At 52.8% G+C, this 27,996-nt stretch overlaps 10 protein-coding genes across 10 annotated transcripts; 6 read left to right on the top strand and 4 right to left on the bottom strand.

The window, feature by feature from the left end:
• The first annotated feature begins 47 nt into the window (after window positions 1–47).
• BU26DRAFT_606980 (uncharacterized protein) lies at window positions 48–4,361 on the top strand. Its single transcript, XM_033835708.1, has 3 exons — window positions 48–1,191; window positions 1,280–1,666; window positions 1,722–4,361. Exons 1-3 carry the CDS (start codon window positions 111–113, stop codon window positions 4,187–4,189), a joined length of 3,936 nt encoding a protein of 1,311 aa, XP_033681797.1. The 5' UTR covers window positions 48–110; the 3' UTR covers window positions 4,190–4,361.
• A 193-nt stretch (window positions 4,362–4,554) lies between these two features.
• On the top strand, window positions 4,555–6,810 carry BU26DRAFT_460810 (phospholipase D/nuclease). The gene is made up of 3 exons (XM_033825044.1): window positions 4,555–6,521; window positions 6,575–6,718; window positions 6,767–6,810. Exons 1-3 carry the CDS (start codon window positions 4,619–4,621, stop codon window positions 6,787–6,789), a joined length of 2,070 nt encoding a protein of 689 aa, XP_033681796.1. The 5' UTR covers window positions 4,555–4,618; the 3' UTR covers window positions 6,790–6,810.
• An 892-nt stretch (window positions 6,811–7,702) lies between these two features.
• Window positions 7,703–9,706, top strand: BU26DRAFT_488140 (uncharacterized protein; the record flags this gene model as incomplete). Its single annotated transcript, XM_033825970.1, has 3 exons — window positions 7,703–7,815; window positions 7,873–9,024; window positions 9,097–9,706. The coding sequence occupies exons 2-3, from the start codon at window positions 8,198–8,200 to the stop codon at window positions 9,704–9,706; spliced, it is 1,437 nt and encodes a 478-aa protein (XP_033681795.1). The 5' UTR covers window positions 7,703–7,815; window positions 7,873–8,197.
• Window positions 9,707–9,789: 83 nt separating this feature from the next.
• BU26DRAFT_606978 (Cloroperoxidase) lies at window positions 9,790–10,750 on the bottom strand (the record flags this gene model as incomplete). The annotated part of the gene is made up of 4 exons (XM_033835707.1): window positions 9,790–9,965; window positions 10,019–10,338; window positions 10,399–10,591; window positions 10,642–10,750. 4 exons carry the CDS (start codon window positions 10,748–10,750, stop codon window positions 9,790–9,792), a joined length of 798 nt encoding a protein of 265 aa, XP_033681794.1.
• Window positions 10,751–11,309: 559 nt separating this feature from the next.
• BU26DRAFT_521217 (tetratricopeptide repeat domain-containing protein) lies at window positions 11,310–15,164 on the bottom strand. Its single transcript, XM_033829479.1, has 3 exons — window positions 14,525–15,164; window positions 14,041–14,469; window positions 11,310–13,990 (listed from the first exon to the last, which is right to left on the bottom strand). The coding sequence occupies exons 1-3, from the start codon at window positions 14,983–14,985 to the stop codon at window positions 11,545–11,547; spliced, it is 3,336 nt and encodes a 1,111-aa protein (XP_033681793.1). The 5' UTR covers window positions 14,986–15,164; the 3' UTR covers window positions 11,310–11,544.
• A 180-nt stretch (window positions 15,165–15,344) lies between these two features.
• On the top strand, window positions 15,345–17,310 carry BU26DRAFT_460800 (cytochrome P450). Its single transcript, XM_033825043.1, has 5 exons — window positions 15,345–15,530; window positions 15,582–15,828; window positions 15,879–16,497; window positions 16,548–16,690; window positions 16,743–17,310. Exons 1-5 carry the CDS (start codon window positions 15,426–15,428, stop codon window positions 17,192–17,194), a joined length of 1,566 nt encoding a protein of 521 aa, XP_033681792.1. The 5' UTR covers window positions 15,345–15,425; the 3' UTR covers window positions 17,195–17,310.
• Window positions 17,311–17,926: 616 nt separating this feature from the next.
• Window positions 17,927–20,101, top strand: BU26DRAFT_488128 (HET-domain-containing protein; the record flags this gene model as incomplete). The annotated part of the gene is made up of 2 exons (XM_033825969.1): window positions 17,927–18,074; window positions 18,125–20,101. The coding sequence occupies 2 exons, from the start codon at window positions 17,927–17,929 to the stop codon at window positions 19,918–19,920; spliced, it is 1,944 nt and encodes a 647-aa protein (XP_033681791.1). The 3' UTR covers window positions 19,921–20,101.
• A 784-nt stretch (window positions 20,102–20,885) lies between these two features.
• Window positions 20,886–21,543, top strand: BU26DRAFT_606974 (uncharacterized protein; the record flags this gene model as incomplete). Its single annotated transcript, XM_033835706.1, has 1 exon — window positions 20,886–21,543. Exon 1 carries the CDS (start codon window positions 20,914–20,916, stop codon window positions 21,541–21,543), a length of 630 nt encoding a protein of 209 aa, XP_033681790.1. The 5' UTR covers window positions 20,886–20,913.
• A 40-nt stretch (window positions 21,544–21,583) lies between these two features.
• On the bottom strand, window positions 21,584–24,471 carry BU26DRAFT_53523 (HET-domain-containing protein). The gene is made up of 3 exons (XM_033831262.1): window positions 23,629–24,471; window positions 23,380–23,572; window positions 21,584–23,331 (listed from the first exon to the last, which is right to left on the bottom strand). The coding sequence occupies exons 1-3, from the start codon at window positions 24,445–24,447 to the stop codon at window positions 21,662–21,664; spliced, it is 2,682 nt and encodes an 893-aa protein (XP_033681789.1). The 5' UTR covers window positions 24,448–24,471; the 3' UTR covers window positions 21,584–21,661.
• Window positions 24,472–24,819: 348 nt separating this feature from the next.
• BU26DRAFT_53386 (uncharacterized protein) lies at window positions 24,820–26,707 on the bottom strand. The gene is made up of 5 exons (XM_033831183.1): window positions 26,468–26,707; window positions 26,263–26,421; window positions 25,831–26,182; window positions 25,423–25,766; window positions 24,820–25,369 (listed from the first exon to the last, which is right to left on the bottom strand). The coding sequence occupies exons 1-5, from the start codon at window positions 26,579–26,581 to the stop codon at window positions 24,848–24,850; spliced, it is 1,491 nt and encodes a 496-aa protein (XP_033681788.1). The 5' UTR covers window positions 26,582–26,707; the 3' UTR covers window positions 24,820–24,847.
• Between the last annotated feature and the right edge of the window lie 1,289 nt (window positions 26,708–27,996).

The following is a 27,996-nucleotide window of genomic DNA, read 5'->3' as shown; positions in this document are numbered from 1 at the left end:
CACGGTCATCACATTCTCACGATGCTTACAATATTAAACAGTTTCGTTGCACTTTCCTTGTGTCGCCTGAAAATCAGTGCTCGTGTCGAATTCGTTCCAACTTCGCGATTATGGCAAGTGCGCCTCAAGCGAGCCCCGACTCCGCCGTACAAAGCACTCCAAATTCTTCGATTCTTCCTTGCATCGGTGATCCAGTCCTCCATCGGGAGCAAGATTCAGAGCGGCGTATCATCATGGAGGCGTCTGTTAGTCGAGAGGTCGTGTTTGTGGATCTACACGGGGGTAGCATAAATGCGAACTCTAACTTCTCAGGCGTACGCCTTCTCACTGCCGCTATAAAGTCTCTTGAAGCTGCAGATGCCGCGACGCAATGGAGAGGCAAGGGCTTCTACGACCTCTTCGGGCAACAAGACGGGCCCGCAACGCTCTCCACCGATGTTGGGACCGAAATACCAGCCTGTTTTTTGTCCCTCTGTTGGCAGGAATGCCCACTTGCCGTGGATGGCCGATTCTCAGTGCCCCTTGCCCTAAAGGACGCGCCCGGCCCCACCATATGGGCCTGGATCCTTATGTTCCCCGAGCAAACTAATTTGGCCGGCGTTGTGGTGGATGAGGTTAACGAAGGTGCTGTTCCTCCTCCAAGGGCCGTGTTTCTGCCGAAACGAGCGCGTCTCCTACGAAGTGTACGGAAGGACGAGGGAGAGGCTACGACGGATTTGATGCCGAGCAGCGCTATCCAAAGACGAGTTCCTACAGCCAGTTCGGAAGCAGAGATCGCAGCCAATCCTGAGATCTACACCGAGGACCCAGGTTCGTACGGAAAGCCCTTCTCCAATCCGGAGCGCATCGTTTCCGAAACCTCAGTATATAGCGTCTTTCGAGTGGAGCAGCCGGGTCTTTCGGTAGCCACAACTGGCGCTCTCCAAGAACCCGCTTTCTTCGTGGAGAGATACGGGAAGATGCTCACCGGAAGTATGCAAGCACAGATGGATAAATTGATAGCACTTGGGTCGGAGCGGGGCATTTTGGACGAACATCGTCCAATTCAGTGGGAAGGCGAAGGAATGCGCTATCAGGCTTGTACCGTTGCCAGAGGACATATCATCGAGTTCCGCATTCGGACGAGGAACAATGGGTACAGCTTGGGAAGCGTGGCCAGGACTCTCACGCTGGCCCCTCGTCAAACCAAACGTAAGTGCTTACGCACCCGCGATCATTAGTCGGTCGGGGTCTCAGTGCATCGCATCTCCCAGAGGAAGGCGTCTAACTGTGATTTCAGGCATCCACACGATAGCGTGGTCCAGATCGGAAAGGGCGCAACGGAGCGAACAACAGCGACTGGCCGACACAAGCTCTGAAGTGTCAACCCACAACACCTCGTACAGCGATGTGGTTGCCTCGACTCTCAAAGAACAGCTATCGGGGAGCTCTTCTGCGAAGGCTTCTGCTCAAGCCGCTGGCTTTGGGGGAGCTCTAGGCGGCTGCGTCTTCGGCGGCGGCGCTGTACGTGGATCGGCGTCTGCTAAGAGCCAGCAAAATGCTCGAAGAGACGCGACTGCATCTGAGAATACAAAGTGGAGGGAAGCTATCCGAAGGCAAGGGGATGCGGTTCGCCAATACGAAACGACCGTAGTGGAGGAGGTGCAGGAGGATGAGAATGTGGAAGGTATGCGGCCGTTATAGTCAGCCCCTGCTGTATGCAACCACTGATCTTTCTACAGGCTCCACGGAAGTCATCCGCAACATCAATTATGCGCACAGCATTACCGTCATATACCACAACATCTTGCGCCACCTGAGGATCGATGTGGATTTCGCCTCGGCTCGCGAGTGTTTATTCGTGCCATTTGCCATGCGGCCATTCAATGATCGGCGAGCATATCGATGGAAAGACACCCTGGGAGCTGTCTTGTTAAAACCTCAGTACCTTGTCGGACTCGGAGCTCTCAAGCAGTGCTTTTATCATGGAAATGGGCAAGAGCCGCCGACCACGACTGACTCACTGCAAATGCTCCAGGGTTCACTGGGCATCAAGCTCGTAATCGCAGAACCGGCAGGCGACTCGGAAGGAAAGTTTTGCGCAGCAAATTGGAAGTCTATAGAATCCCACCTGCCGGTCGCGGAATCCCCGCAAACTATTTGGACGAAGACCCACAATAGCGCAGGAAGTATGACGTTCCAAGCAAACTACGCGCCACTTTTGGCATCCAAATGGTTGTCCGATTTCGCGCTTTATGACAACAATGGCCAGAAGTTCAACTCGGTGGTGTGGCGGTCGAATGCGGCTCGGTACCAGTCTGACGGGACTGTGTGGGCAAGTTTCACTATCACCTCCGAAATTCCCGCCTCCGAAAGAAACCGACTGAAAGAGCTTTCTGTGAGGGCGACTTGGACGCTCCCCAGTGGCTCCACAGCCGAGATCAAGTCGGTGGACCTCGAATATAAGTCGTCTTTAGCTACGGAAGTACGGACGTCCGTCGGCTCGATTGAACAGCCGTTGCTTACCCTCTGGTCGCAAGGCGAGACCTATAGCTCGGCATTTATATCGTGCCCAGAAGAGGTGTACGGTCCTGGTATCCAGTACGGCAACTCCGAAGAGGCGGTCACGGATCTGGTTGACCATCTCAACGCGAACCTCGAATATTACCATAAAGCTATTTGGTGGACCATGGATCGCGACAAACTCTTCATGCTCCTCGACTCAATGACAATGTTGTACAACGATCAGCAAGTGAGCCTGGCTAACATCGTCGAGCGGGATCCGATTACGGTGGCGGGTAATTGCCTCGTCTACCGGGTCTCTCCTGGAATATTCTTGGGGACTCCAGACGGAAGCATCACCAGCACCGAAGAGCTATACAATTTGTACCATCCCACAACAGTTTCCGAACCAATGCATATCAGTCTGCCGACGGACGGAGTCTACGCTCAGACTCTTATGGACGAGTGCGTCGCGCTCGAGGAGCACTACGGTAACCACGACTGGGCGTTGGCGGACAAGGATCCTGATCTCGGGACTCTAAGCTGGAGCGAACTCGCACCTGAGTCTAAAGTTGACACAAGCAAGCTCAAGCCCACGGAGCTCCCCAGTTCCATCATCAACTTTACCAACTTTAGTCCAGTACCCCAGGCCCAAGGAATTGCAGGCGTGCTAGAGGCGGTACAGAATGGCGAAGCATTCAGGGACATGACTGGTCTAGCAAAAACCCAAGAGCTGGTGCAATCCTCAATGACGGCCGCCGCAGGTCTAGCAACGAGCTTTGGAGAGCGCGCTGTTGCCCTGGCGCAACAAAGGCAAGCAGTGGACACCATGGACCGGAAGATGGCCTCCATCGAGCGTGCGAAGGAGAAAGGTTTGATATCCAAGGAAGACGCAGCAAAGCTTACCAATGAAGCGCTTAGCCAATTCGGCGGTAATAGCGTACCGAAGGCTGTGCACGAGGACCGGGCAATCCAAAAGCTGCTCGAGGGCCTGAAAGACGATAAATCTTGTACGAAGAAATTATCTGTCAAGACTGCCGAAGGAGGTGAGGTATCGATCGAGACGGACGACAGGACCCCAAAGAGGCCGAGCAGAACCGATCCAGGGGAAGAGCCAGGAGAGTCTGGCAGCCCAGAGGAGCCAACCCTCGATCCAGAAACGGCAGGACGGGTTGATGTGCGCGGCGCTCGACCGAATTGGTCAAGCTTTGTCAGCAAATACTGGACGTACGGGAAGAAGAACTCATCAGACGTCCGTCAAGCGATAAGGCCTGAGTGGGAAGGCATTCGACTCTACCAAGACACATCATGCATGCGTCTCTCTCAAGCCCTCCGCGAAACCGGCTGTCCAATTCCTTCGAATGCTAATTCCGTCCCCGGAGTCAAGACTTTCTGGTCCGACATCCAACAAGCCTACTACATCATACACCCTGAGTCTATGAGAGAGTACCTTCTTCATGTTTGGGCACAGCCGGGGGTTACGGTCGAGAAGAAGGTCGGTGAAGATTGGGATGCGAACAAGATTGCGAAGCTCAGGAAGACGAAGGGCGTTGTATATTTTGAAATGCCCGAAGGGTCGCCAGATGCGCACTTTGATCTGTGGGATGGGACCAATTTCAGCGCGGAGTTACATGAGGATGAGTGGAGTGGTAATGCGAAGAGCTATTGGAAGTTGGCGAGCAAGGTTTGGGTTTGGGCATTGTCGTGAACACGGGTCGTGGGGCAGAATACGGAATATGACGGCATCAGATTTCTGGTAGGCTAAACTGGCTTGATTCTCTCAACACTGTCCAATGAAATGGTAATGGTGGGAATAAGCTGCGGCTATTATTTAGTGACCCCGCAAAACAAGCTTTGAGACGGCAACATCAAGCTTTTAGGCCGCCAATCGAGCCATTCACAACCCAGACCAAGCTTTGATCAGCTGCAACCAAGCCTCTGCGAGCAAAATCAAGCTTTTGATGGAGCTACGGGGGCCTGGAGCTGGTTCTGAGCCAGGCACAACCACTCAGCGATCCCATTGCGGCCTTCTTACGTCACTGACCGGGCAAGCGCGAATAGGGCAGACGAAGCCGACGGAGCCTACATGCCCTCGAAGCGACGTCGCGAACTAAAGGCCGCGTAAGACGTCGCGACCATGATGAGCCCAACCGCAGCCTTCAGATGGTTTATCGAATATCTAACTAAGAATTTGACTTTCCCCTCCAGTGTTGGTCTCACCCTCACTCTTCCCTTTGCTTACCTCCTGTATAGGTCTCATAAACTCCATTTGATCCCGCGGAAACCGATGGCATCACACATATCGGACAGGATTTATGGTCTCTGCACGGATCAAAGAAGCGTCACCAGCGAGTATGCAAACGACACGTCCCAATCGCCAGGCGACCACGCAGAGCGACTCTACGGCGGCGAAACGCCTTCGATAACGGAGCACAAACCCCCACATGAGCGGAGGCAGCTTACGAAAGAAGACCTCGAACGCGCGCGTCAATGCGGGCAGTGGGGAAGCGCGGAACCAAGCGAATTATTTCTTCACTGCTTCCATGACGCCCTTTGCTCGCTCGAGCACGATACACTGGCAGGAGTCGTGAGCCCAAGTCTCATGGGAAGCAATGGCATCATTCCAGTGACCATTGTGGCGCCACTTCCAGACATCTGCAGACACATGTCCAATCTCATTGCTCGTGCGGAGCACGAAGTCTTCCTGGCCACGAACTTCTGGATATCTTCCGACGCATCGCGCCTGATCACGGACTCGTTGGTCGAGCTCTCCCGAAGAGCCGGCGAACGAGGCAACAAGGTTACGGTTAAAGTCATGTACGATCGCGGCAACATCAAGCAGGTCATCAATAACCATCAAATTATGTCAGTGGCGCAGTACACTAGCGATGCGGTCAAGCTGCCTTCACCAGCCGACATACCGAATATCGACCTGGAGGTCCAGAACTACCATCGTCCTGCCCTAGGAACATTTCACTCCAAGTTTATGGTTGTGGATAGGAGGCTTGCAATCGTGCAGAGCAACAACATACAAGACAATGACAATCTGGAGATGATGACGCAGTTAGAAGGTCCAATCGTAGACTCTTTTTACGATACGGCCCTCATCGCTTGGTATATACACCTGCAGCCTCCGCTTCCTTGTCTGGCCAAGCCGGCAGCGAATAACGCTGAGAACACTTTCACGGAGCCAACATTTCAAGCGATGATGCTTAATGGCAACAGCCCGCAAGATTCTGTTACTGGAATTGCATTGCATGAAGAGGGCCAGGGAGAGCGGCTCCCACTACATGTTGCTGGAGATCCGCATTACGACCCCGACCTAGCCTCCGAGATTGGGCGGGTACAGCACGCGTTGACGCCCATGAATGGAGAGACCAGAACGCAGGCTGTGACGAGGCACCTCAACCTGCCGACAAAAATATCCCGAAATTGCACTGCGCCCGAGTGCGCACCAGAGGACGAGATGGTTCCAATGGTCCCCCATAAGCCCCATACCCCGTTTCCAATCGCACTCGTCAATCGAAGACCGTGGGGCGCGCTTAACCACCAATGTGTTAACGTACCGCAAAACGAGGCCTGGCTATCGGCAGTTCGTAACGCAACCTCATCTATCTTCATCCAAACGCCCGATCTCAACGCCGAACCGCTCATCCCCGCCCTTCAACACGCCTTGGAGCGAGGAATCGGAGTGACCTACTACGTCTGCCTTGGCTACAACGACGCAGGCGAGCTTCTTCCATTCCAAGGCGGAACCAATGAGATGGTAGCCAACAAGCTCTACGGGAGTCTTGACGCTCACGCGAAGCAGCGACTGCACGTCTACTACTACGTCGCCAAGGATCAGGTTCTGCCAATACATAACAAGTTCAAGGCCCGCAGCTGCCACATCAAGCTCATGATCGTGGACGGTCACTTGGGCATCCAGGGCAATGGCAATCAGGACACCCAGTCGTGGTTCCACTCCATGGAGGTCAACATAATGATCGACTCTGAGCAGATTTGTCGAGATTGGATGGACGCGATCTGGAGGAATCAGAGTCAGTGTTCTCGTTTCGTGGCTGCTGCTTCGCAGGTGCTAACTGCTGCGTAGATACGCATATTTATGGGAAAGCGTCACAACAAGACGGCATATGGCGCGACGCGGATGGTAAAGAAGCGGAAGGCGCAATTGGCAAGGACCCAGGTCGGTTTGCCTGGGCAAAAGGGGTCGTTGGGGCAGTGCAAAGAGTTAGAGGTGCGGGTGAATTTTGAATTTGATTTCGCAGAACTGATTTGTCGGTAGGAGTGGGCAATATCTTAGCGTAAAAGATGTCGATGTGTGACTGGAAGATGTCTTGGCAACAAATACGTACTAGGAACATATGAAGTAGTCGCAGTGAATAGGCTACTAAGGAGGCATGAGCTGATTGCAGGAGGCTACGGAAGAAAGGCTATATACATAGGGCTATAAGGTCACGTGAATAGGAGCTAGATTGGGCCACAAGTACCACACCGATAGTGGCCAGGCCGCAAAAATGAAGACAAGATTATTGTTTCTACATAGAAAAAGGCTACCTATACAGGCCTTGCTAAACAGGGCAATCTACATGCGGGTCTTGCTGAGTTATCCAATCTCACGTGCGACGCTATACAAATCCGGTTACCACATTTGCGGGGCTCTCAGCCTATCTGGTTAACGACTCTTACTTGATACCTCTTACAACAACTTGTCTGTCACTTCTAAGCACAAAACCCGAGCTTATACCATGGACCATCTCTGCAGCACATGCAAAAGCATACAATTCCTCGCTCTTTGCTGTCCCACAGCAGATGAAATCATCGAAGCGCGACAAGCAAGGCGCGACGGCGTAAAGTTCCCTAGAGTACTTCCGTTTCGAAAATCCTTTGCCGACGAGTTCGAATGCCCAGATGTAAGCCTGGGGTGCCTCGCGCAGCTTCGCCAGCGAAGCGCGGCGTGTCCGCTTTGACGGAGTCTCTTATGGATGCGTCGGTTAACGCTTCTCCAGAGGCACTCTTCGTTCTGCGACGCCTCGGTCTGACAGTATCACTCAAGAAGAGTACCGATATTGATGGAAGGATTGTACATCCGCATGTGGGCCTAGCGTTTTACAGCCAGATCGCACAGGTGTGTCACATGGGCGATTTTGAGGAAGCGACGCTACCGGGTCTCTATGGGGACAATTGGAGGTGGCCTCCACGAATGTTATTCGGTGGCAGAAGGAGACCTCCCTTAGTGAACACGTCATTGTTGCGTCATTGGGTAGAAATATGCGAAAAGGATCATGAGGGAACCTGTTGCGATTTCGAACAGTTGTCGACAACATCTGCTGAGTAAGTTGTCACGAAAGAGTTTGGCTTCTGGTTATTGACTGAGCCTAATACGACTAGTGCCCCTCAATCTAGGATTCTTCGACTCATCAATGTTGAGCGAGGGTGCCTGACAGTGCTGCGAGGCGATGAGATTCCACAAGCTCGATATGCAGCGTTGAGCTACGTGTGGGGTGGCGCGCAGCAACTCAAACTTGAGCGGAAGAACGAGCGCGAGTTTCAAGTCCCCGGTGCTCTCTCACGAGCTGTGTTACCACATACCATCCGGGACTCAATTGATTTAGTGAGATCCCTAGGCCTCAAATGGATCTGGGTTGATGTGCTTTTTATCTGCCAAGGGCGTACTCCGGACGACATCCAGGACCAGCAAAGTCAAGTCAGCAACATGGGAAATATATACCGAGAAGCATTTGTCACAATCATAGCCGCATCCGGTGACCACGCGAATGCCGGCCTTCCCGGAATCCGGCCCGGGTCTAGGTCTTCAAACCAGCAACTCGTACAGATCATCCCCGTAAACGCCACTTCCAAGCATGCGGGCCTCGCGCTTGCCTCGACATGCTCTTCCCGTTCCGTAATTATCAACGGCTCCTCTCCGTCAGAACAGGATGTAGACCAGAGCGTCTGGAGTACACGAGCCTGGACGTTCCAAGAACGCTGCATGTCGCGCCGCTGCCTCGTATTTACGTCCGAGCAAGTACACTGGGTATGCGACGGTGCCGTGTTCTGTGAAGAGTCCTCTTTCGAACACCCGAATCTATACGAAAAGAGTGAATTTGATACGCCCTTGAGATTAGAACTTTTCGGAGGCAACGCGGTGCCACTCCGCATGAAGAGCCTCGATGGCCCGCTGGATCGGATGACGATCACGAGCCGAGGTTTCTGGACTAGATATAAACGATACGTTGGCGTCTACTCGCACCGGCGTATGTCCTTCCAGGGAGACATATATGACGCCTTCAGCGCAGTTACGGAGGCATTCGGACGACTCTCTCAGGAGCAATTTCTTTGGGGCCACCCACGATCTCGATTCGGCATATCGCTTTCCTGGAGGTCTCCAAGTTCTAATTACACTCTGTATCGCCGAACGGAGAAGACCACCCTGCCGATGACTTCCTTAAACACGCAGGTCTGTCTTCCGAGTTGGTCATGGATGGGATGGGTTGGCGCAGTCGAGTTTCTAGTGGATGATGCAAGGCTTGAGAGGTATGTGTTCTTCATATTACTCGAAAGTTAGTCGCGTTGCAAGGTTAAGAGCTAATCGAACGCCCGGTGTTCCTCCAGCGAACGTTCAGTAGTCTCCTGTTTCGAGCACCGTAGCTTCCCGTTACGGTTTGCTCCTATACAACGCAATAACCGATTCGATCTATACAGCTCCAGCGAGGAGAAACAAGCGCAAGCGCAGGAACTACCAACGTGGCATAAATGCAACGGGGAAGACGTGATTTGGCGTAATGTCCAACATCATCTACCCGAGCTCACCGAAGCCAGGCTGCAACGCGAGCCAGAAGGCCACATTCTATTTTTCTGGGCATCGTCTGCAAAGTTCATTGTTGAAAGTCCGTTGGACCTGGATCAGAAGAGAGGTGGATGGAGCACATATTTCGGCAAGCCCAGTCAGCCTAGTATCAAAGATCATGAAGGGACTTCAATCGGCAGTCTCGATCACATGGGCGAGCGCCACTGGGTCCAAACTCGACAGACAACGGGCTTGCAGGAGTTTGTGGCCGTCGGGAGACGCGCTCTACAAGAATTGCCGGGGTTCCCGGCCATCATTTTAGCGCTACAGGTACGCTGGGAAAATGGGGTTGCAGAGCGCGTGAATATCGGAGAGATTGAGGAAGCTGCTTGGATTGCTGCTGATCCCACTTGGAAGTTGGTTGCGCTAAGGTAGTGATGATTGCCATTCTCAATGCAGTAACCCTCAATATCTTTTCTCTAACACCCCACATCCCTAGTTGAAGCGATATTCCTCGTTCAAACGCCCAGGCCATGAAGACCACGGCTTCTCAGAGGGTTTTCAGACGGAGTCAACAAAACGGGCACGCTGCCCGTGACGTTCCCAATCAAGTTCGTTATGTGAGCCAGGTCCGAATTTTGCACAGGAACAGCTTGCTTCTTCCATCCCAGCGCAACCGGGAGCCTTTCTTTCTCTGCCTCACATATTAGTCTTCAGATAAAGCCTTCAGAAGAGGCATTCACATACTAAAGAAGTACTCGACGATGTTCTTATCTGCCGTTCCTTCCTGTATATTTCCCAGAGCCGCAGTGAAGATCGCGGATTCTCCCCAGGCCTGTATTTCCCTGCTGGCGTCGAACGCGTATTCCGGGTTGAAGACCTTCGAGTCTAGCTCCCGTGCGATCCTAGCATATGCCATAGTCGTAGGCGTGAGCGTCGCTCCCGTCCAGTACTTGCTTGTCTGTGCGAAGATGCTCGGATTGAAGGCGTGGTTGTTGCCGGTGTAGGCGTCGGCGCGGCTGAGACTTGCATCGTGCTCGATGATGCCATGTGTGTTGAGGTGTTCTCTGCGGATCTCCAGATTAGCTCTGGGCAAATGGACAAGAGAGACGGTGGCGAACGCTTACAGAGAAAACCATGTCGCGTTCGGCTCAGGGTTTGTGGTAAGTCCCGTTTCAAAGAGGCCGTTCGCTAACGCATCGTCGAAGTTGTAGCCTGTCTTCAGAGCATCTACCACGACGGCTCGTCTAAGGTTATTGCCATCGCGTGGGAGGAGACCGTGGTTTGCTAGCGTGTTGAGTCCGGGGCAGGGGCTTCGGACTGCGTTGTTTTGTTAGCACTTCTCGAACCACCGTGCTTAGTGCACTTACGATCGCCTCGCGTAGGTGGGTGCCATGCTGGGATTGACCTTTCCTCGAAAGAGGGTCTGGCAGAGACAAGCCCGAAAGCGAGGATCGTGGAAAGAATGATGAATTTCATGATAGATGGACAGAATCTGAATAGATAGTCGTAGTATGTGTGCGTGAGTATGTTTCAAGAAAGCGTCAGTGGCAGAAGCTGTGTTATATAAACCAAATTTGCCAGAGCCGAGAGTTTGGAATTTGTCAATGGGTGATTCGGACATTGACTGCGTTGAGGCGGTGCTCATGTTGGTCTCAAGGGACCATGGCGCTACGACGTTCTGACTTTTTCGAGCAGGGAAGGAACAGCTAGCAAGAGCACTGGCCTTAGTTAGACTCCACCTCGCCTTCCTCAGCTGGTTACTCTAGCCGTATTCGAATTCACGAACTAGTCTCTGCTAGACGGTGACCGCTCTCTCAGCTGATTATCGCGCGCAGTTGTGGACTTTTTTATACAGCAGATTCCCCTAATAAGGTTTTATGCTGCAGCTTGCGCAATTTCGCAAGCCAGTAGGAAGGATTGGATTACGTGGTGACAAATATTCGGGTTGTTAAACGATGCACGTGCGGCGGAACTTAGGTGTGCGGGAAGGATTCTGCTCGGCTCACTTCGATGAGTAAGATCATAGTTCTGATTGGAAGAGGCCGTTGGCATTTGGAATACATCTAGCCCCAATACACTAATAACCGGCGTAGAATAAGAGGCGAGCCCGGTGCTCTCGTATGAACCCTGTCATCGTATGAACCCTGCCAATCTTACAACCAGGAGGCCACAAAAGACATGATATCCTCTCTATGCGAGATGCGAGCGGATCTCATTAATCGCGCACTTCAAGCCGAATTCGAAGTACTCCGGTCCATCCACAGACCCGTCTAACCGTGGAAAATATGGAACTGTCTATAAGTGCCCCTGCCTTCTTCAGCAATTCCCTCCTCTCCTCGGTCCCCTCTCGAAATGCGCGCTTGATGCTCTAGCATTCTTATTCTTGCCCTGTGCATATGCCTTGCAAGAGGGTAATCTCTCGCACCAATTTTCTCAAACCCCACCAGCGTCTCATCGCACATGCGGATACTTTCATCAATCCTGTTCTGAAGCCGGTAGCACTTTGCTAGCTCTATCATGGCGCCTAAGCGATCCGGATGATACTCTTCTGGATGGGACTGCATCTCCTTCTGCCGCTTGATCAGCTCGACAAGGACTTGCTCGGCCTCTCTGTAGCGTTGCTGACATATGCGAACGGAGCCCAAAGTAAGGTAGCCGAAGAGCGTACCGATGTGGTCCTCGCCTAGATTCCGCTCGGCAATTGGGATTCCTGCCAATATTAACTCGTCAGCCTCATCTGGTCGCCCGAGCGCGCATTTTACAATGGCTGCGTTAGCCATTGCAAGAAGGGTGTAGGGGTGCTCCTTTCCTAGCCGCCTCTTTCGGCCCTCGATAACCTGGCTTATCAACTGGTCGACCTCCGGCGTAACTTCGCCCATATAAGCAGCCACTCGGACTAAGTTCTCCTTCGCCATCAGAGTCCGAGGATGGTCGTGTCCGTGAACATTATCCATACCCTTGATTGCGTCGGAGTGCATTCTATACGCATCTTCCAGTAGATTGTCCTCTCGGAAACTGGCGACAGTTCTCGCAAAGTTGTCCAACGCGTTCAAGTAGTCTTCGTGCTTTGATCCCAGCATCTTTCGCAGACCCCTAAGGGCATCTTCCTGGAGTTCCTTTGCTTCCTTATATCGCCCCCGCTGCCAGAGAGTTTGCCCGAGCATGTCTTTGGCTCGTAGTGTGTCAAGGTGTTCTGGGCCTAAGGAGATCAGACATGTGTTAAGAACTGCTCTTTGCAGTCGCTCAGCGTCGGCACCACGACCCATGTTCCAGTACGTCCCAGCCAAGGCAATCGTGATGCGGCGTGTCTTCTCATTGCCAGATCCAAGAAACTTCTCCGTATAGCTTTTGACTTCGGACTGGAGCTGCTCGGCATGGTTCCAGTGCCCACAATGCGAATATACTATACTGAACTTTGCGTACATAAGAGCTCGTGCTGGGGTCATAGTCGGTCGGGGTCGAGGTATGAACCAGGAAGTCCAATGCTCCTGCAGTTTTACCCCGATGCGACCCATGACGGACCGGCGGCACATGTGGACGTGGTCGACATGCGGTAGCACGTCGCGATTGTAGTCCTCGTCATGCGCATTATTCCGAAGGTGAGGTAGAAGAATTGAGGACGACAGGACCATAGCTGCTGCTTCAGCCCAGACGGCCTGTTCGGCAAGACGCATACCCGGTCGTTCCCGCGCCCACTGATGCACAATGGGATGCATCGAGTAGCTGTCATTTATCTCACTGTAAGTGACTAGCGACATCTGCACCAGCTCCTTCAGTGCATAGCGCAGCCTGTCATGGTGTTCCCCGAGCTCGTCAAAATTTGTCGCTGTGCGGGCCTCACGGATAAGGCGTGGGAGGGCGGGTGGACTTCGATCTCTGAGCAACAGCGTGAGGAGCACAATGTTGAGGCCTCGGATCCTTTGAGACATTGTCGGAGGCTTGACTAGGGGATTTCGCTCTTGCGACTGCATCTCCTTGCTTGCGTGTCTGGCTTCAATGACCGGATTCTCCAGGGCCCGCCTTAGCGTATCGTACCGTATATTTTTCCAGTGGAAGAATGAAAACGTGGCGAGAAGCTGGATCGCATCTTGGGCAGCCTCGCTCCCTTCCTTCGCCTTTGATTCGATGTGTTGATAGCAGATTTCCCACGTTGTGTAGACGTCCATGTGGTCATCTGATTTATCGATTGTCTCCCCTCGCCCCTCGCGCGCCCGTCTTATCCTTTTCCAACCTCGTTGGTAGAAACTCAGATACGTCTTCAAGGTGCATAAACCTTCTCTTATGGCCGCCCCAGCGTGAACGATGGCCAAGACGAGAAAGCCTAGAGTTTCTGTAATTGACGACGCCGAGGTTTCGCAGGTGTCATCCCAGGGGATGGGTTGGTTGGCTGCTTTGAGGAGCAAGTCATTTGCCTCTCGGTTGTCCAGGCCACGGAATTCGAGGAATCCGGGCCCGACATTCCCATGCACTTTGTGAGCGGGGTTTCGCGTCGTTATGAGAATGTGACCGCGATTGCCTTTGGGCAGGTACTTTTCCAGTGGGATTCTTGGGTCGTCCGCGTTGTCTATGATGAGGAGCCATCGATGTTCGAGATTGGAGAGCCAGTGCATGGCTGCGTTTTCGTTCGGATCGACCTCTCCGATCTTCGCGATGACAGCGTATGTCTGCTTGATGCGCTGGGTGGTACTTGCGTCCACCCAAAACACTCCCCAAAAGCTAGAAGACGGGCGTTAGCCTGGGAAGATAGCGTTGTAAGCTGAGCCTACCTATCCCGATTATCTTCGGCGAACTTGCAGCAAAACTGAGTCTTGCCAGAACCTCCGATGCCGTAGATAACGAACCGTTGCTGCTGGCTGTGGGATGGAACAACAGGAGGAGCAATGAAACGCCTCTTGAGATCTTGCAGGGCGTCTTCTCGACCAGTGAAGATGCTGCTGACCGACTGTGGGATATCGAAGTGTTTGTTGGAGGATACCGACTTTATCGTGCTAGCCGCATACTCGACGGACTGGCGCAAGCCCCGCAGAGCTGAAAGCGTGCCCGCATCCTGTGGTGAGGATGAAACATTAGAGGACTCGATGGTGTCTTGCAGTGTGGCAATCTGGGTGCCGAGCCGACGGTCCACGTTGCGAAGGTCATCCGCCAGGCTTCGGAATGAACGAGCATTCTCCTCCTGGGATCCCCTCGTGCTGTGGCTGCGAGGTTGACATGAGTTACAGGCCTAGGTTAGCGGGTCGATATGGGACGTACATGTTGATGAATGCTAACAAGATCTGAAGCACGTTCTGGTAAGTCGCAAGCTGATCTCGACACTGCCTCAGATCCCCGTCTCTGTTCCTCCTCCTATGGACCTTCGCTACTGCATCCCGGAAGCCAGTCACAGCCGGGCCTGCCTTTCCATATATCTCTTTTGCAATGGCCTCTAATCTCTCCACGACAGTCTTGCAATCGCGCAACGTTGGCCCGACATGCTTCCAAAGGTCGTCGCATTTGCCTTGCTCGCCCGGCGACAAGTCTGAGCGCCTGAGATCGCTCAGTGTCCTGTTCACGGAGAAGCTGACGGCGTCAAGAGCTTCAATTTCGTGGATCAGCGAGGCGATGTCGCCTTCAACAGTCGCCGTCGCCTTTTGGACGTCTCGTAGATAGCTGACGAGACGGACGCAGACGTCGGCGATGCTGATCGTGCTCGCTATCACAGACAGCGGGTCCATGACCGGCGCTACATCCGCCCTTCACTTGCGACGGGACGCGGCGGGAATGGATTGAGAGTCGCAGCCTTATGGGGTTGTCGCAGAGGGGTGTTCAGCCGGGAAGGTGGGGTACGCAACGATAGACTGCCATGTGAGCTGCGCCTCCACCACCCGCGTGTCGAAAAATCCAGTAATCTTCGACTGCCCCGCTCATGGTTGGCAGCTCGCCGGATATGGGCGCCGGGGGGATGACGTTGCAGCAAAAGGCAGCCTAGTCCGCAGGATGCTAAGCCCAAGTGCGACGGCGACTAACCCATTCCGTCCGGCCCCCAACATCCCTCTGCGGGACGCCAGACAGCCTTGCGATAAAGACCATCCAAATACCCACCCTCCTCTCAGCCTGGTCTCAATGTAGTGATATTTACCTCCTCTGCAATTCCGGTCGTTCGGTTTCGTACAAGATGGCGAGCCTGTCATCCGCTCTTTTCGAATACAAATACCTTATTCTCTGCGCCGCTGCTGCACTTCTATGCGCAAGGCTGTGGAAGGGGCACGTCCAATATAAGGCATGAGGGTCCCTAGCCGCTCTGTGCTCTCAGGCTGACCAGAGATGACAGATTGACCAACAGTTCGCCGCGCAGCATGGCTGCAAACCTCTCAAAGCTTGGAAGTCGAGTTGGCCCTTCGGCCTTGATCTCCTTTCAAAAGCATTACGTTACGCAAGGGAAGAGCGGATTCTGCAGTTCTTCGTTGCCTTGGTCGCGGAGTCCGGGACGACGTTTGAGCAGAACCTCCTTGGTGCGCGGGGCATCGACACAGTCGATCCCCAGAATATCGAGACGATCCTGTCGAAGGATTTCAGTAGTACGTATACCTCTAGTTACGAACACTGTCATGGCAGCTAAGCGCGGAAGACTACGGACTGGGTCTCCGTTCAAAACACTTCTACCCTCTGATGGGCAGCGGCATTTTCACCCAGGAGGGCGCAGAATGGAAGCATTCTCGCGAGCTCCTGCGCCCACAGTTCATGTCGAATAGGTTTCAGAACCTCGAGCAGATAAAGCGAAGCGTCCAAGACCTCATTGAGTGCATACCTTCCTCCGGTATCGTCGACCTACAACCACTCTTCTTTCGCCTCACCTTCGACACTACCACGTTCCTCTTATTCGGTCGGTCCATGTCGTCGTTAGCTTCCGAAGAAGTCGCCGGCCAGGAATCCGAATTCGCAGACGCCTTCAATGTGGGCCAGGACTATTTGGCGCACTTTGGGCGCTTGGGAGATTTCTATTGGGTGGCGAATGACAGGGAGTTCCGGAAAGCATGCGATACTTGTCATAAATTCGTGGATAATGCGGTGAAGAAGGCTTTGGAAGACTCGAAGCGACAGACAACTGAGATGGCGGAGCGGAAACACTACGTCTTTATCGACGCCTTGATCCAGGAAACTCAAGACCCAAAAGTGCTTCGGGATCAATGTCTGAATGTCCTTCTTGCGGGACGGGATACGACAGCGTGCTGCTTGTCATGGACATTGTAGGCATATGGTACCATAGTCACGAAGGCCGACACTAACTTCCTGCTAGCCGCCTCTTAGCTCGCCATCCAAAGGTGCTGGAGAAGCTTCGCTCCGAGATCGAAAGCACAGTTGGACTTGGCAAGAACGCACCGGAGCCGTCTCGAAACGACCTGAAGAAGATGGCCTATCTCGGCATCGTCATCAAAGAAGGTACATCGCGCGACATGACTTAAAGTTGGGATACTAATCGTTGCTACAATAGTGCTTCGACTATATCCTTCGGTCCCAGTCAACGGGCGCGCGGCACTCAAGACCACCACCCTCCCCGTAGGCGGCGGCGAAGACGGGAAAGCGCCCGTTCTAGTCCGTCGTGGTGAAGCGGTGGGATATTCTGTCTACGTAATGCATCGGCGGAAGGACATATACGGAGAGGACGCGGAAGAATTTCGGCCCGAGCGTTGGGAAGGCGACGCTCTCAAAGACATTGGTTATGCGTACCTTCCATTCAATGGCGGCCCGAGACTATGCCTTGGACAGGACTTTGCCCTCCTCGAGGCCTCTTATACCATTGTGCGTATTCTCCAGGTCTTTCCTGAAATCGGACTTTCGGAAGAGGAGGCGAAGGTGGGGGTGGGGAAAGAGAGGCAGGCTCTCACTCTTGTAGTTGCGAGTGCGGAGGGATGCGTTGTGGAGCTCAAGCCTTTCGACGGATAATCTTATCGGCACGACAATGGCTGGTAAGCCTTCTTAAAGAATTAGGTATCTCGTCTTCCTCTAGCACTCAGAGTTATCCTCAACCGATCCTCGGGTACTCGGTTAATAAACAGGTCGTCTGGTATGAACCCTCCGGCAGGCTTGGTGCATCCGTCCAGTCCGAATATTCCATCTGAAACAAGCTCAGTAAACAAGCTGAGGAGCATCTGGGATTGTAGGCCCACAAATGGTGGCCCCCGAAAGCAGTGTTGGGAAGCCCAGCTTATCGCATTCTTGTAGCTGCTAGGTCGGGAAGTAAAATGCGGGCCCCGTCCTCTGTAAGGCTGACTCATCCAAACTGGCCCCACCTTTGTCATCACACCCTTCGCCGTCTGTATACGACGACCTCGTCAACAATCCGCGATGGGCATTTGTGAATACTGTCCGTTCTCACTGTTTTACTACGAGTACAGTGAGAGCGGTCCAACTACAGCGGAAAGGGAGGAGCTCTTCCACCAACCCTGCCACCCATGTTCCCTCTCAGCCTTCCAGGACGAGCGTCTCTGTCCCATCTGTCAACACTTACGATTGAGGCACTTGGTGACGTGCGTGTCAGTGGAATCTCGAAGGAGGTTCTTGTTTCATCTGCGACAAGGCCTTGTGCAAGAAGACGTGGTTCCGAGGTGCCCGCTTTGTCGCCTCGTTTGGCATATGATCTTGCATGCTTTCGATAAAAACCGAGTTTCGGCTATCATGAGGAGCGACCATAATATCTGCCTCTTTCTAGGCCCGCTTGACGAGCATAAATCTAGCGTCGCGGCAGATATCTATCTCCAGTATGCAGAAGAAAACGGTCAGGCGAACTTGTGGGTAGGAGATCTTCATATTGACATCAGCAATGGTACGGTGGGTTATCTTTGCAAGATTCTAAGGCAGTAATCTAACAGTGAGAAGAATCGAACACATCCAGCATTGGCGAGAGGATTTCCTGGTCGCGCTTTGAAGAGAAGATAAATGAGTGTCGTCGGGAGCATATTAAATGCCGCGGAGAAATCAACCCAGCTCTGCCACGAGGATTCCGGGTTATCGATATCCCTAGACGACGCATTGTGGAAACGAATGACGCTTCATTCGTCGCTCTTAGCTACGTCTGGGGCAGGGACACACGACCATCACTTCTTACCGCTACCCGCGCAACCATTGCAGCCATGAAGATGGACGGCGGCCTGTCCGTATCGCAGATTCCTCGAACGATAGAAGATGCTATGAGCGCTTGCACCCGACTTGGGATTAGATATCTATGGGCTGACCGTCTCTGCATCATACAGGACGATGCTGAAGACAAGATCAATCAAATTAGCGCAATGAACGATGTATACTCTTCAGCGCTATTAGTGCTGGTCGTAGCCTATGGCGACAGCATGGATTTCGGAATCCACGGCATTAGCCATCAACGACCAACCGTTCAACACCATGAAGGTATCACTGGCCTTCGCGTTACAAACATCGTTCGAGACCCCGAAGAGGACCACTTCGCTCTATGGCATACTCGAGGATGGACATACCAGGAAGCCGTCTGCGCAAACCGTCGACTTCACTTCACGAACACACGAGCATACTTTGAATGCAGGACCTCTATCTTTCACGAAGACGCATACAACTCAGAGACTGCATTGAACGAGTTCACTTCCTATGGGCTCCTTCTAGAGTCAGAGAACCCAGGCTTCGAAGCTTTCGCCCGCCATCTCAAAAACTATTCATCTCGAAGCCTGTCGTACCGCTCCGATACCTACAACGCCTTCATTGGCATCACGAACCTATTATATGGGTCGCATTCTGAAAGCACATTCATATATGGCTTACCAAAAGTGGATTTCGATCGAGCGCTGCGGTGGTATGCAAATATGGGCACCAGTACCCCATCTAGGTTGGAAACGCAGGATATCACCTGTCCCACTTGGTCATGGTCATCCGCTATGGGTCACTCGGATGAAGTGCACTATCAAGAAACGAAATTTTATGGGGCACTGACACTCTGGTATAGAAAAAGTGCCACTCCTATGCCGGGAGATGAGCAGCTGGAAGCAATCAACACTCACATCAATACGAAAGTGGATGAAGGCTGGGAAACCTATATGGCAATTTCTTGTGAAGAGGGTTGTGTACGAAATGCATCCACTTCATGGTCATTAAAGAGCAATTCGTTTTCGACTATTCGGGAGTCCTTCACTGCTCGCTGGTCAAATTATCACGCATTCCGGAAAGACACACTGCAGTCGCGAGAGCTGTCTCAATGGTCCGAGAACTTGCACATTCCAGCCGGCGATGTCAAAGATGGTGTTATCCTGGCAGAACCCCAAACTGCCTTCTTCCGAGTCGGAACCAAGCCGTCAAAAAGCTATGGTCTGGCTATCTTCGACTCAGAAGACAATGCCATCGGCGAACTGTGCGGAGAGGTGACCCAGTTGAGAGAGGAAGTCGATTCCCCTCAATACGAAAGGACTGCTACGTGCGAATTCATTGCATGTTCTATTTCGGGTCTGCATATTCGGCCTTATTCTGGAAAGGAGCGAGAGACGAAGAATTATTCAGATGTAGAGGGTAAAATGCTGGATATGTTGCCTATTGTCAACCTATTCATGATTCAGCGGAGAGGGAAGTATGCATATCGAAGGGAACTCGGATGGGTGTATTTGAAAGACTGGGCCAAATCGGACCGAACTTGGGAGATGGTTATGCTTGAGTAATGGCTGAGTGCCTACTAGATGGTGGTGGTAAAATCTGATGGCTCATGAAATGGTGTGCGCGCTCAATTCGAGCGCCCATTGACCGACCAGTAGCTATCCCTGTCGCAAGGCCTCTGTCTGCGGTTTATAACATCTCGGCAAGCAGCATTCTTGCTCTGGAGGGGCGCAGCACTCAAGACTGAAGTTTGAATTACTCCAGGACCATCGACTTGCCATCCAAGAGACATATGATGAGAATGGACCATCAAAGTTCTGGAAGGCACAAGCAAACGCAAGAGGAGCGCTCGAAATTACTAGAATTCCCTAAAAGACACTCCACGCACGTCTCCTTTTCTCGGCACGCCTTCCTCGTTCCCCGCCCACGCTTCAAAGCACTATTTAAGGAGTTCCCCGTGGTTCACATTTCTCAACTCTTCACTTCAAACCATGCCCCCAAAAGGCCTCAAGCTCGGCGGTCTCGTAGTCAGCAAGCACATCATAGGGCCATGGCTCCCCACAACGGCGCTTCGATTTGTAGGTGAATGAATAAGGAGTTGATCTTATACTTTGCGTCAGTGACATCACTACTATTTAATCCGGTTTAACATACTCTACCGTGACCAGAATGCAGTTTTATTCTTGGGGGCCTTTCTCGTCACCTGATGCACTTGCAGTATACAGGAGACCTGGCTCATTGGATGTAAAACTGGACTTCGATTAATATCGCTTCGGTAGGCACTCGCAACTGATCTTCGGCTGTAGGATTCCAAGGGTGCATCCGGGTAATTTCTCGTCTTTATATTGTTCCCGCCTAAGGTTAGGACCCAACATATTAACGTTCCATTGCAACCTCACGATATTCGCATCCTGCCAATCTGGCCGGCGTAGAGGCGAATGTTCCAAATGTACATAAAGCCTTTGCGCAGACTGCAACATATACAACACATCGCTCACCGCCGTGATTAGCATTGAGCGGGGAAATTTCCCTCACTACGAATCCAAGAAAAGCCCAAAATGAAACAGAGTGTAAAACTCTTTCTCCTCTGCGCAACCGCCATCCCGATAGCAGCTCAAAACGCCACCGCACCACGCTCAGATCTCCAATTCTCACTCATGCACTGCGACAACTCGCTCGCCAGGGATCCCTACAACCTCCCCGACCCACACGGCGCCGCAGCCCGCACCTTCAACCTCGTCGCACTATACGCACCCTCCACAAACACCACCCAATACGTATCGACTAGCTTCCCCTACACACCCTTCGCCGGCGCCACCAACATGAGCGCGTTCTTCTGGTCTTCGACCCATATGGAGTTCCCGCCCATCCCTGGCAATGCAACGCTTGCGTATGGCTGGCCTCAGGGTCTACTCTCTATCCAGATCCCATCCACGTCGGTGAGTGGGAGGCTGAAAACGGGTGTTTATGCGGGGAAGGTGCTGTTTGAGGAAGTGGAGTACCAATGTGTCACGGAATATGGAAGTGGAATGACGGGTGGGGGCCCGAGAGATTGCGGCAGTGGGTTCTGTGCGAGTTGGGCGTATTGCGCGGCGAGGTATATGTGTAAGCAGTGGGAAACACCGGTGCCTACTGAGAGGGTTTGTGGGAAACATGATGTAAGTTGTTTTCCGCTGTGGGAGGAGTGAGCAATAGAAGACGGCAGCCAGTAGTAAGGCGAAATGCATTGGCGGTATTCATCGGTAGTAGCTAGAACAATTTCCATGGCCTGAACTTCTCACATCTATATCCAGCGAGGATATTTCCTTATACCAGTACTATCTCTTTTGTTATCCAGCGCTCGAGTTCGGCCACAACGTTGGGATAAACACTTTGATGTGCTTCTCCAGGCCCGGCCAAGCTTGAAAAGCTCCTGTTCATCAGGCCAATCCGACGATAAGTCTCAGGCCCCTTTGAGACCTCCGGGAGAAGAATCAGCGAATGCTGTGATACGCTCTCCCGACTGAATCCCTGCGAGCACCTAAACGCCCCTTGTTCGATAGAACAGAAGAGATGGAGTAGCAAGCAGTCTTCCCCAAGATCCCCGAGCTCGAAGCGGTCATCATCCAAGATTATGCCATAACCCAGCGGGGTTTCGGGTCGTTGTAGGCGGCTGGTATATCCGTGAAGAGTAATTGACGCGCTCTTGACAGCTCCGAACTCAGACCGGCCGTCGAGGTCTAGATCGTACGTCACTGTCTCGGCCATAACTGCATCGAATGGGCTTGGAGAATATTGCACGAATTTTATCGCGGAGTCCGTCGATGACCATGAGAACGTAGGCATCCGCACGGGATAACTGGGAACTTCGCGAGCTTGCGGACTGGTAGGACCGTGGCCCTGGGTCTCGCTTCGGGTCGTGGAGCTGTCATTGGAATTTCCCCTTCGCGGGTAATCCCAAGTATCTCGATGCCACCCCAGGTAGGGTACAGCAGCTTCGTACCATATTCCGGCGATATACACCGGAGGAGGCGAAAAGTTTCGCTGGAACGAACTCGCAAGCCCAGAAATCGCAGGGAGCTTATCGCTCGGTACGGTGAGCTGCCTTCTGGAGTAGTTTTCGACGAGGCCTACCCAGTCATTTCTGACTTCCATCGGACTGGTCCTGGTGGCATAGCTGTTTCGGGTCGAGTCCTTAGACTTTCCGAGCGGACGCCTCTCCGTTGCTCGCATCGTCCGACACTCCCACGATACTTCATGAGGGCCCCAATGGAGAATGCGGTGTGGCAGAATCTGTTCCTGCAATGTCCAACCTCGCTGGCTGAGAATGCTCCCTTCTATCGCAGCGTCTGGCTCGATTATGTCGGGGCAAATTACTACGTTTCGCCCTGGAATGAGGGATGGGTGGATGCATCCTCGGACCTGTAACGGATTCCTCGGGTTGAGGAAGCCATCATGGACGGTGCGGGCTCCGTGGGCTGAGATGGATAAGACCGACCTTGAATAAATTTGCGCCATGTTTGCGGACTGCTCCTCCCAGTCAGTTCTTGAACCCTGGATGATACATAAAGCATCGATCCACAAATATCGTATTCCCAGCCTGCGGGTAATGATGACAGCATCGCGCATCGTCTTTGGAAGCAGTTCCATAGGGATACCAGCTTTCCGTTGGTCAATGGTCTCCGCCGTTGTAGTGAGCATGTCAGCGGAGGGGTTCCCCCACCTGTAGCTGAGTGTGATGTACTCAACTTCGCGGGTATCCTCAAAACCTTCTATGAGAGCCGGTAGCTGCTTGCCGTCGGGCGAGCCCACATCTATCAGTCTCAGTGACTGAATGCGCTCACTTTCGCGTTCACAGTCAGGATGAAGCTTATCGCAGGTAGCCATCCAATGTTTGATCTGCTGTATCAAGCCATTCCCCAGTGGATTCTGGTGGATGTAGCATGTGTCTCCCTGTTGTATCAGGGACGCTTCCCAGAGCCCTTCACCGCATGAGCCTATTATGAATTAGTATCAGGAATATATGCCCTCTAAGAGAAGCATACAGTAAGGATGTGGTGGCTCCAAATAGTATGAATCGGACCTGGAAGGGAAAATGTTCATATACCGCCTTGAGGGCTCGTTTGCATTTTCCCATCTAGCTCTCATCCCTTCCTCAGTGTATTCAAATATGATCGTGGTACGAGGAGGCACGGGTTCCGAAAGTTTATTCCAAGTCGATGAGGGAACGAAAACAGCCTACATTATTTTAGCGGTAGCCCTTTGGATCAGTCTCGCGGTAGCACGATTTATACCTTCTTATGCCTTCTAGGCTTTAGTTCATGATATAACGAGCCCACAATGGACATAGTTGCTCCGGGAGAATCCATTACGGTGAAGCAGTTATCTGGCAACGGCATGCTAACCTCTTTCATATCCATAGTGGCCGGGTAAAACAGCTTTGAATGACCTCTGACTGGCGATGAGTCGGGAGGAACATCTCCAATTGACAGCGAAGTCCTTTCGCTCCCGCAGCATATCACTAAACTCGATTCGTTGATCGTGATGAGGACCGAAATTGATGGTGCAGACAACGCTTTATGCCACCCTTCACCAAAGGCCGACATGAGTGCACCTACTACCAGTGTGCAAAGATGGCAACCAGCATTGCTAGATCCAAGAAGGGAGTCCACCGCAGTCTCCAGAGCTACCGATTCGTTGGAACTCGCTACCGACAGTTCAGAAGTCGACGTGTTTCCATATCTCTCCGGGGAGCCGGGAGTTGTACTACCGTCGCCGTCGCTGCTGGAATCTCCGCGAAGATCATCCTCACTCTGATGGTTGGAGGAATCCTGTTGGAATGGAGCATCTTCCTCACTTAGGTCGCGTTCTGGATCGAAACGGAGGCCCTGGCATTCTGGGCAGAGCGCATGAACTCCCGGTTTGAGAAGTTTGAACTCTTGTCGATATTCTCGTTGTACGGATCTTCTAAGGGATTTTGGTGGTTTGTTGAACGTTCGCTTATCGTGATTCTCGTCGGCGAAGTCATATGGATACCCGTCGACTTCATATAGTATGAGTGGTCGACGACGAGCTTGGTGGGGCCGTGAGTATACAGTAGGTAAACTAGCCATAACTACGGCGAGCTTATCGTGGTGGAGTGAGGAAGTATGTTGCTGGGGGCTCTGAAGTTCGGAATCTGCAGATGACGCTAACGCCAAGCCATCGTGGCTGCATGGGCGGTGGCAGTGTTGCAGCTGAGCTGAACTCGAGAATAAAGCCAGGCAGAGACTAACCTATCAGTAGTAGTCCCGAAGAGAACGTGCGTACATCCATAATTCATTCGCACTTGCCGGCGCGGAAAGTCCTCCAACTGGCGATGCAAACTTCCTGTTTGGATGCAACATTCCATGGCACACAGCACCGAGAGCTGCAAGAAGATGCTTAATGGTATCACAAATATTTCAAGTGAGCTTTAAACTAAGCATTACCCGAACGCGCCCTTTTCATGGGCCATATATTACAAACCGCGTCTTACCTCACCCTCTTGACGTGGCGCTTTCCATATCCTCTTCCCGCAAATTTGCTCATCTTCACAACAAACGCACCGCGATCAATCGTGTTAATAACAATCCAACCACTCGGGAACGTAAAATGGCTCCAGGTGCCGAAGTCCCAAACCGCGATCCCTCCACCCTCCTCGTCATCGTCCGGGGGATAGACATCAAAGTACGCGATCTCTTTGACGCTCTTGCCGGATGGATCCGAAGGAATGGTGCTGACGTCGAGAATGCGCAGACCGGCCTGGTAGTTGGACTGGTAGGCAAGGCCGTCGTAGATGAATTGGTTGTGGTCGACGGAGCGCACGCTAGATTTGTAGTAGCCTGTGTTGACGGGCTTCTCGAGGTTGGTGATGTCGAAGATGTAGGTCACTGGGAATCCGTCGATGGCTGGGCTGTCCGGTGGTGTGCGGTCAGGGTCGAGCTCGCCTTCGTCTAGCTCGTCGTCAAGGACGAGGTGAGTCTGCCACATTGGGTCGATGATCCAGCCTTGGTGCTAGAAGATTCGTTAGCCTATGGCGAAGAATGATACGCTAGCATGAGACGTACAGTGTAGGAGGCTCCCTTGTAGGGGGTTCGAGAGATGACCGAAGCGGCCTGTGGTCCCTTCTTATTCGTGACGTCGTAGATGGTCAACGTGTCCTCATTGTAGCCATAGCAGATGTCACGGCCGTAGTATTTCCTGTGCGGACCACGGTATACTATGCACTGTGCGTCGTGTACATAGCCATCTTGAGGAGCACAGCCGGGAGAGTAAGGCTTGGCCGGGTTATCCATATTGATGAAGATGAGGCCGGCAGCACATGAGCTATTCCGAGGCTGCGCACCGACAGCAACAGCATAGCCCTTCTCTTCATTAACCACGACGTTGTGCGAACGTCCGATCGGCAGGTCTAGAAAAGGGGCGTCAGCATACAGTGTCCTGAGATCACGAAATTTACACGTGCTTTTACTTACCCGTGAATAGACTCGTCAGATCCGTCTCGGTTGAGAAGACTTTTGGTCGCCTTGGGTCCACCTTGAGGAGTTTGCGCATGTCGAAGATCTGCACGTTGTGCCCTACGCCTTCAGAACCGACAATAAGATAGTTGCCATTAGTCTTGATCTCGCGCCAGATGACCGGCGATGCCTGTGCAGGCAGGCGACCGAGATACACCAGCTTGCCCTGTCGGGTGACTTCGGCGAAAGCAGCGCCATCAGTCTGGCCGATGGCGATGAACTCGCGGCCCCAGTAAGTCCAACCCCAGGAGCCGGAACCTTCGCCATCATTGCTACCTAGCTCTTCGTGCGTCTTGAAGTCGTACATGTCCTGCAATGCGTCAGGACTTAGCCCCCAAGTTGGTTCTCTTCGCGTGGAAGCTACTGCGCATTAACGAATCCTGTACTTACGATGTCTTTGCACTTGTACGTCTGATCAGGGTCGCCTTTCACGGCTTCGGCTTTGCCGTTAATGCAACGGATAACGTCACGACCCCCTCGCTTCTTATCGAAGCCATTCCATCTCTTGTTGTCGTAGCGGCCTGCTGCCTTGTGCTGAGCCCACGCAGCCTGATTTTATTAGCGTTTTGGAGAACAGAAATAATGAAGGTCTGACCTCTTTCTTAGCCATCATCTTCGCCATGACCGCGCCAGAGTCATACTCTTGCTTGGAGTACCCTGCGGCCGAGGCCAGCGGTAGGAGCGCTGCCACAACAGTAATCAACTTCATGGTTGCGACGTCACCGAGAAGATGCTGGGGGTGGGCGCAACCAATTCGCAAATAAAGCGTCCGCCTTATATCCTCTCCATCCCACCGGCGCCAACCCCAAAACGCGGTTTTCCATGTTGTGCTCCGTAATACGCGATGCCGATGCAAACTTGAATGCCATCATACCTTCCTATCGCAGATGGACTAAAGGCAAGGCTTCGTATCTAAGGATCCAGAAACCGCTACAGCAGGGCTTGGCGGTCTTGGGAAATCATGGGGTTCGTTCGAAGCAGCTTATTACTCGCTCGGTTCGGCCATGGCGCGAAAATGTTCATGTTCCTCCTCTTGGCTCTACCGTCACGTGCAGCTTGGCTGATCTGGGCGGGAGGTGTTGATAATGCTTGGGCTTGGCTGAAAGAGGAAGGTGCCAAGATACCCGCAGAACACAGCCGCTCCCAGATACCAGGATTTGAAGGTAACTCGGAGCTGATTAACCACCCCGTCCGGTACCTGGATATATGAGTTACCGCTGCGTCGTTGGATCCGAGATCCTTCTCGGCGCAGTCCTAAGTGAGCCGTGGGAGCTTCCAGGTTTTCGAATATGGAGAGGCAGCGGGCTCTCCCATCCCACTGGTATTGTGCACAGCCTAAGCTCCAAGCTTACCAGAGCCTTTATCGTAGCTTGGTAAACCAGAGACCTGCCAGACTAGGAGTCGCGCTCGTCGTTCTGCTCCGCTCTCTGCCGTGTGCCAAGCCTAGATTGCTGGTAGATGTCGTTGCAGTGCTCTAGCCATCATTTTCTCCAGCAACAGGCCTCTGCTTTCCTAAGAAGGAGTGGTTCGCCGAGGGATGGCGGACCCGTAACCGAGATTCTTCGCTTGTTCCCGGCTTCCATGGAGCTTCCCAAATCGCTTCCATCAGATGAGGCACGGCATACTGCGACCGAGCCACGGCGAGGCCGATCACGGCTATCGTTCCCCGTTCTTGAAATGCTGCAGCCTCCCTAGGCTTACAATTCCGAACTACAGAGGCTCGCGTGCTCCGGCCCTTCGAGTTCGGCTCCATCGGAATAATTAGCGCAGCTGTTTCCATCCAGACCTTAGACGACATGCCCCGGTTAAGCCAAACGAAAGGAATTAACAGAATCCATTTTGTCCAGATACAAGGACAGAAAGTCAAGATCGAGATGACGGTATTCGTTACACGCGAGCCGTGCTGGCGACGGTTCTTCGAGGCTCAGAATGCATATGCCAAAAGTCTCGCCTGCCTTCCACGAATCACTCGCTCTTTCCAGCCCTTAGCCGCTAGCTGAAGCTCGCTGAACCCGCTTTAGGTTCCTTGGGCGTTGGGAATCCTCATAGATTGACTTAAGAAGCCTCAGGGGTTGGATGACGTGAAGGTTGGGCCGCTCAACAGGCTCACGCAGGACAGGCAAT

Source organism: Trematosphaeria pertusa, assembly GCF_010094035.1.
Source record: "Trematosphaeria pertusa strain CBS 122368 unplaced genomic scaffold BU26scaffold_10, whole genome shotgun sequence".
Taxonomy (NCBI): domain Eukaryota; kingdom Fungi; phylum Ascomycota; class Dothideomycetes; order Pleosporales; family Trematosphaeriaceae; genus Trematosphaeria; species Trematosphaeria pertusa.
The sequence above is the reverse complement of the archived record's forward strand: the minus strand, read 5'-3'. Positions and strand labels throughout refer to the sequence as shown.

What these genes read in the sequence shown, in the direction of transcription:
- BU26DRAFT_606980 (XM_033835708.1), top strand. Translation starts at nt 111, where the DNA reads ATGGCAAGTGCGCCTCAAGCGAGCCCCGACTCCGCCGTACAAAGCACT. An exon ending in GGCCCCTCGTCAAACCAAAC is followed by an intron (nt 1,192 to 1,279) that starts GTAAGTGCTTAC and finishes CTGTGATTTCAG; the next exon opens with GCATCCACACGATAGCGTGG. An exon ending in GGAGGATGAGAATGTGGAAG is followed by an intron (nt 1,667 to 1,721) that starts GTATGCGGCCGT and finishes ATCTTTCTACAG; the next exon opens with GCTCCACGGAAGTCATCCGC.
- BU26DRAFT_460810 (XM_033825044.1), top strand. Translation starts at nt 4,619, where the DNA reads ATGATGAGCCCAACCGCAGCCTTCAGATGGTTTATCGAATATCTAACT. An exon ending in CGCGATCTGGAGGAATCAGA is followed by an intron (nt 6,522 to 6,574) that starts GTCAGTGTTCTC and finishes ACTGCTGCGTAG; the next exon opens with ATACGCATATTTATGGGAAA. An exon ending in GGCAGTGCAAAGAGTTAGAG is followed by an intron (nt 6,719 to 6,766) that starts GTGCGGGTGAAT and finishes ATTTGTCGGTAG; the next exon opens with GAGTGGGCAATATCTTAGCG.
- BU26DRAFT_53523 (XM_033831262.1), bottom strand. Translation starts at nt 24,447, where the DNA reads ATGGCTAGTTTACCTACTGTATACTCACGGCCCCACCAAGCTCGTCGT. An exon ending in AGCCTAGAAGGCATAAGAAG is followed by an intron (nt 23,573 to 23,628) that starts GTATAAATCGTG and finishes AAAATAATGTAG; the next exon opens with GCTGTTTTCGTTCCCTCATC. An exon ending in GGAGCCACCACATCCTTACT is followed by an intron (nt 23,332 to 23,379) that starts GTATGCTTCTCT and finishes AATTCATAATAG; the next exon opens with GCTCATGCGGTGAAGGGCTC.
- BU26DRAFT_53386 (XM_033831183.1), bottom strand. Translation starts at nt 26,581, where the DNA reads ATGAAGTTGATTACTGTTGTGGCAGCGCTCCTACCGCTGGCCTCGGCC. An exon ending in AGATGATGGCTAAGAAAGAG is followed by an intron (nt 26,422 to 26,467) that starts GTCAGACCTTCA and finishes TAATAAAATCAG; the next exon opens with GCTGCGTGGGCTCAGCACAA. An exon ending in TCTGACGAGTCTATTCACGG is followed by an intron (nt 25,767 to 25,830) that starts GTAAGTAAAAGC and finishes CCCCTTTTCTAG; the next exon opens with ACCTGCCGATCGGACGTTCG.
- BU26DRAFT_521217 (XM_033829479.1), bottom strand. Translation starts at nt 14,985, where the DNA reads ATGGACCCGCTGTCTGTGATAGCGAGCACGATCAGCATCGCCGACGTC. An exon ending in TTGTTAGCATTCATCAACAT is followed by an intron (nt 14,470 to 14,524) that starts GTACGTCCCATA and finishes TCAACCTCGCAG; the next exon opens with CCACAGCACGAGGGGATCCC. An exon ending in GCCGAAGATAATCGGGATAG is followed by an intron (nt 13,991 to 14,040) that starts GTAGGCTCAGCT and finishes CCCGTCTTCTAG; the next exon opens with CTTTTGGGGAGTGTTTTGGG.
- BU26DRAFT_460800 (XM_033825043.1), top strand. Translation starts at nt 15,426, where the DNA reads ATGGCGAGCCTGTCATCCGCTCTTTTCGAATACAAATACCTTATTCTC. An exon ending in AGGGGCACGTCCAATATAAG is followed by an intron (nt 15,531 to 15,581) that starts GCATGAGGGTCC and finishes CAGAGATGACAG; the next exon opens with ATTGACCAACAGTTCGCCGC. An exon ending in TGCTGCTTGTCATGGACATT is followed by an intron (nt 16,498 to 16,547) that starts GTAGGCATATGG and finishes ACTTCCTGCTAG; the next exon opens with CCGCCTCTTAGCTCGCCATC.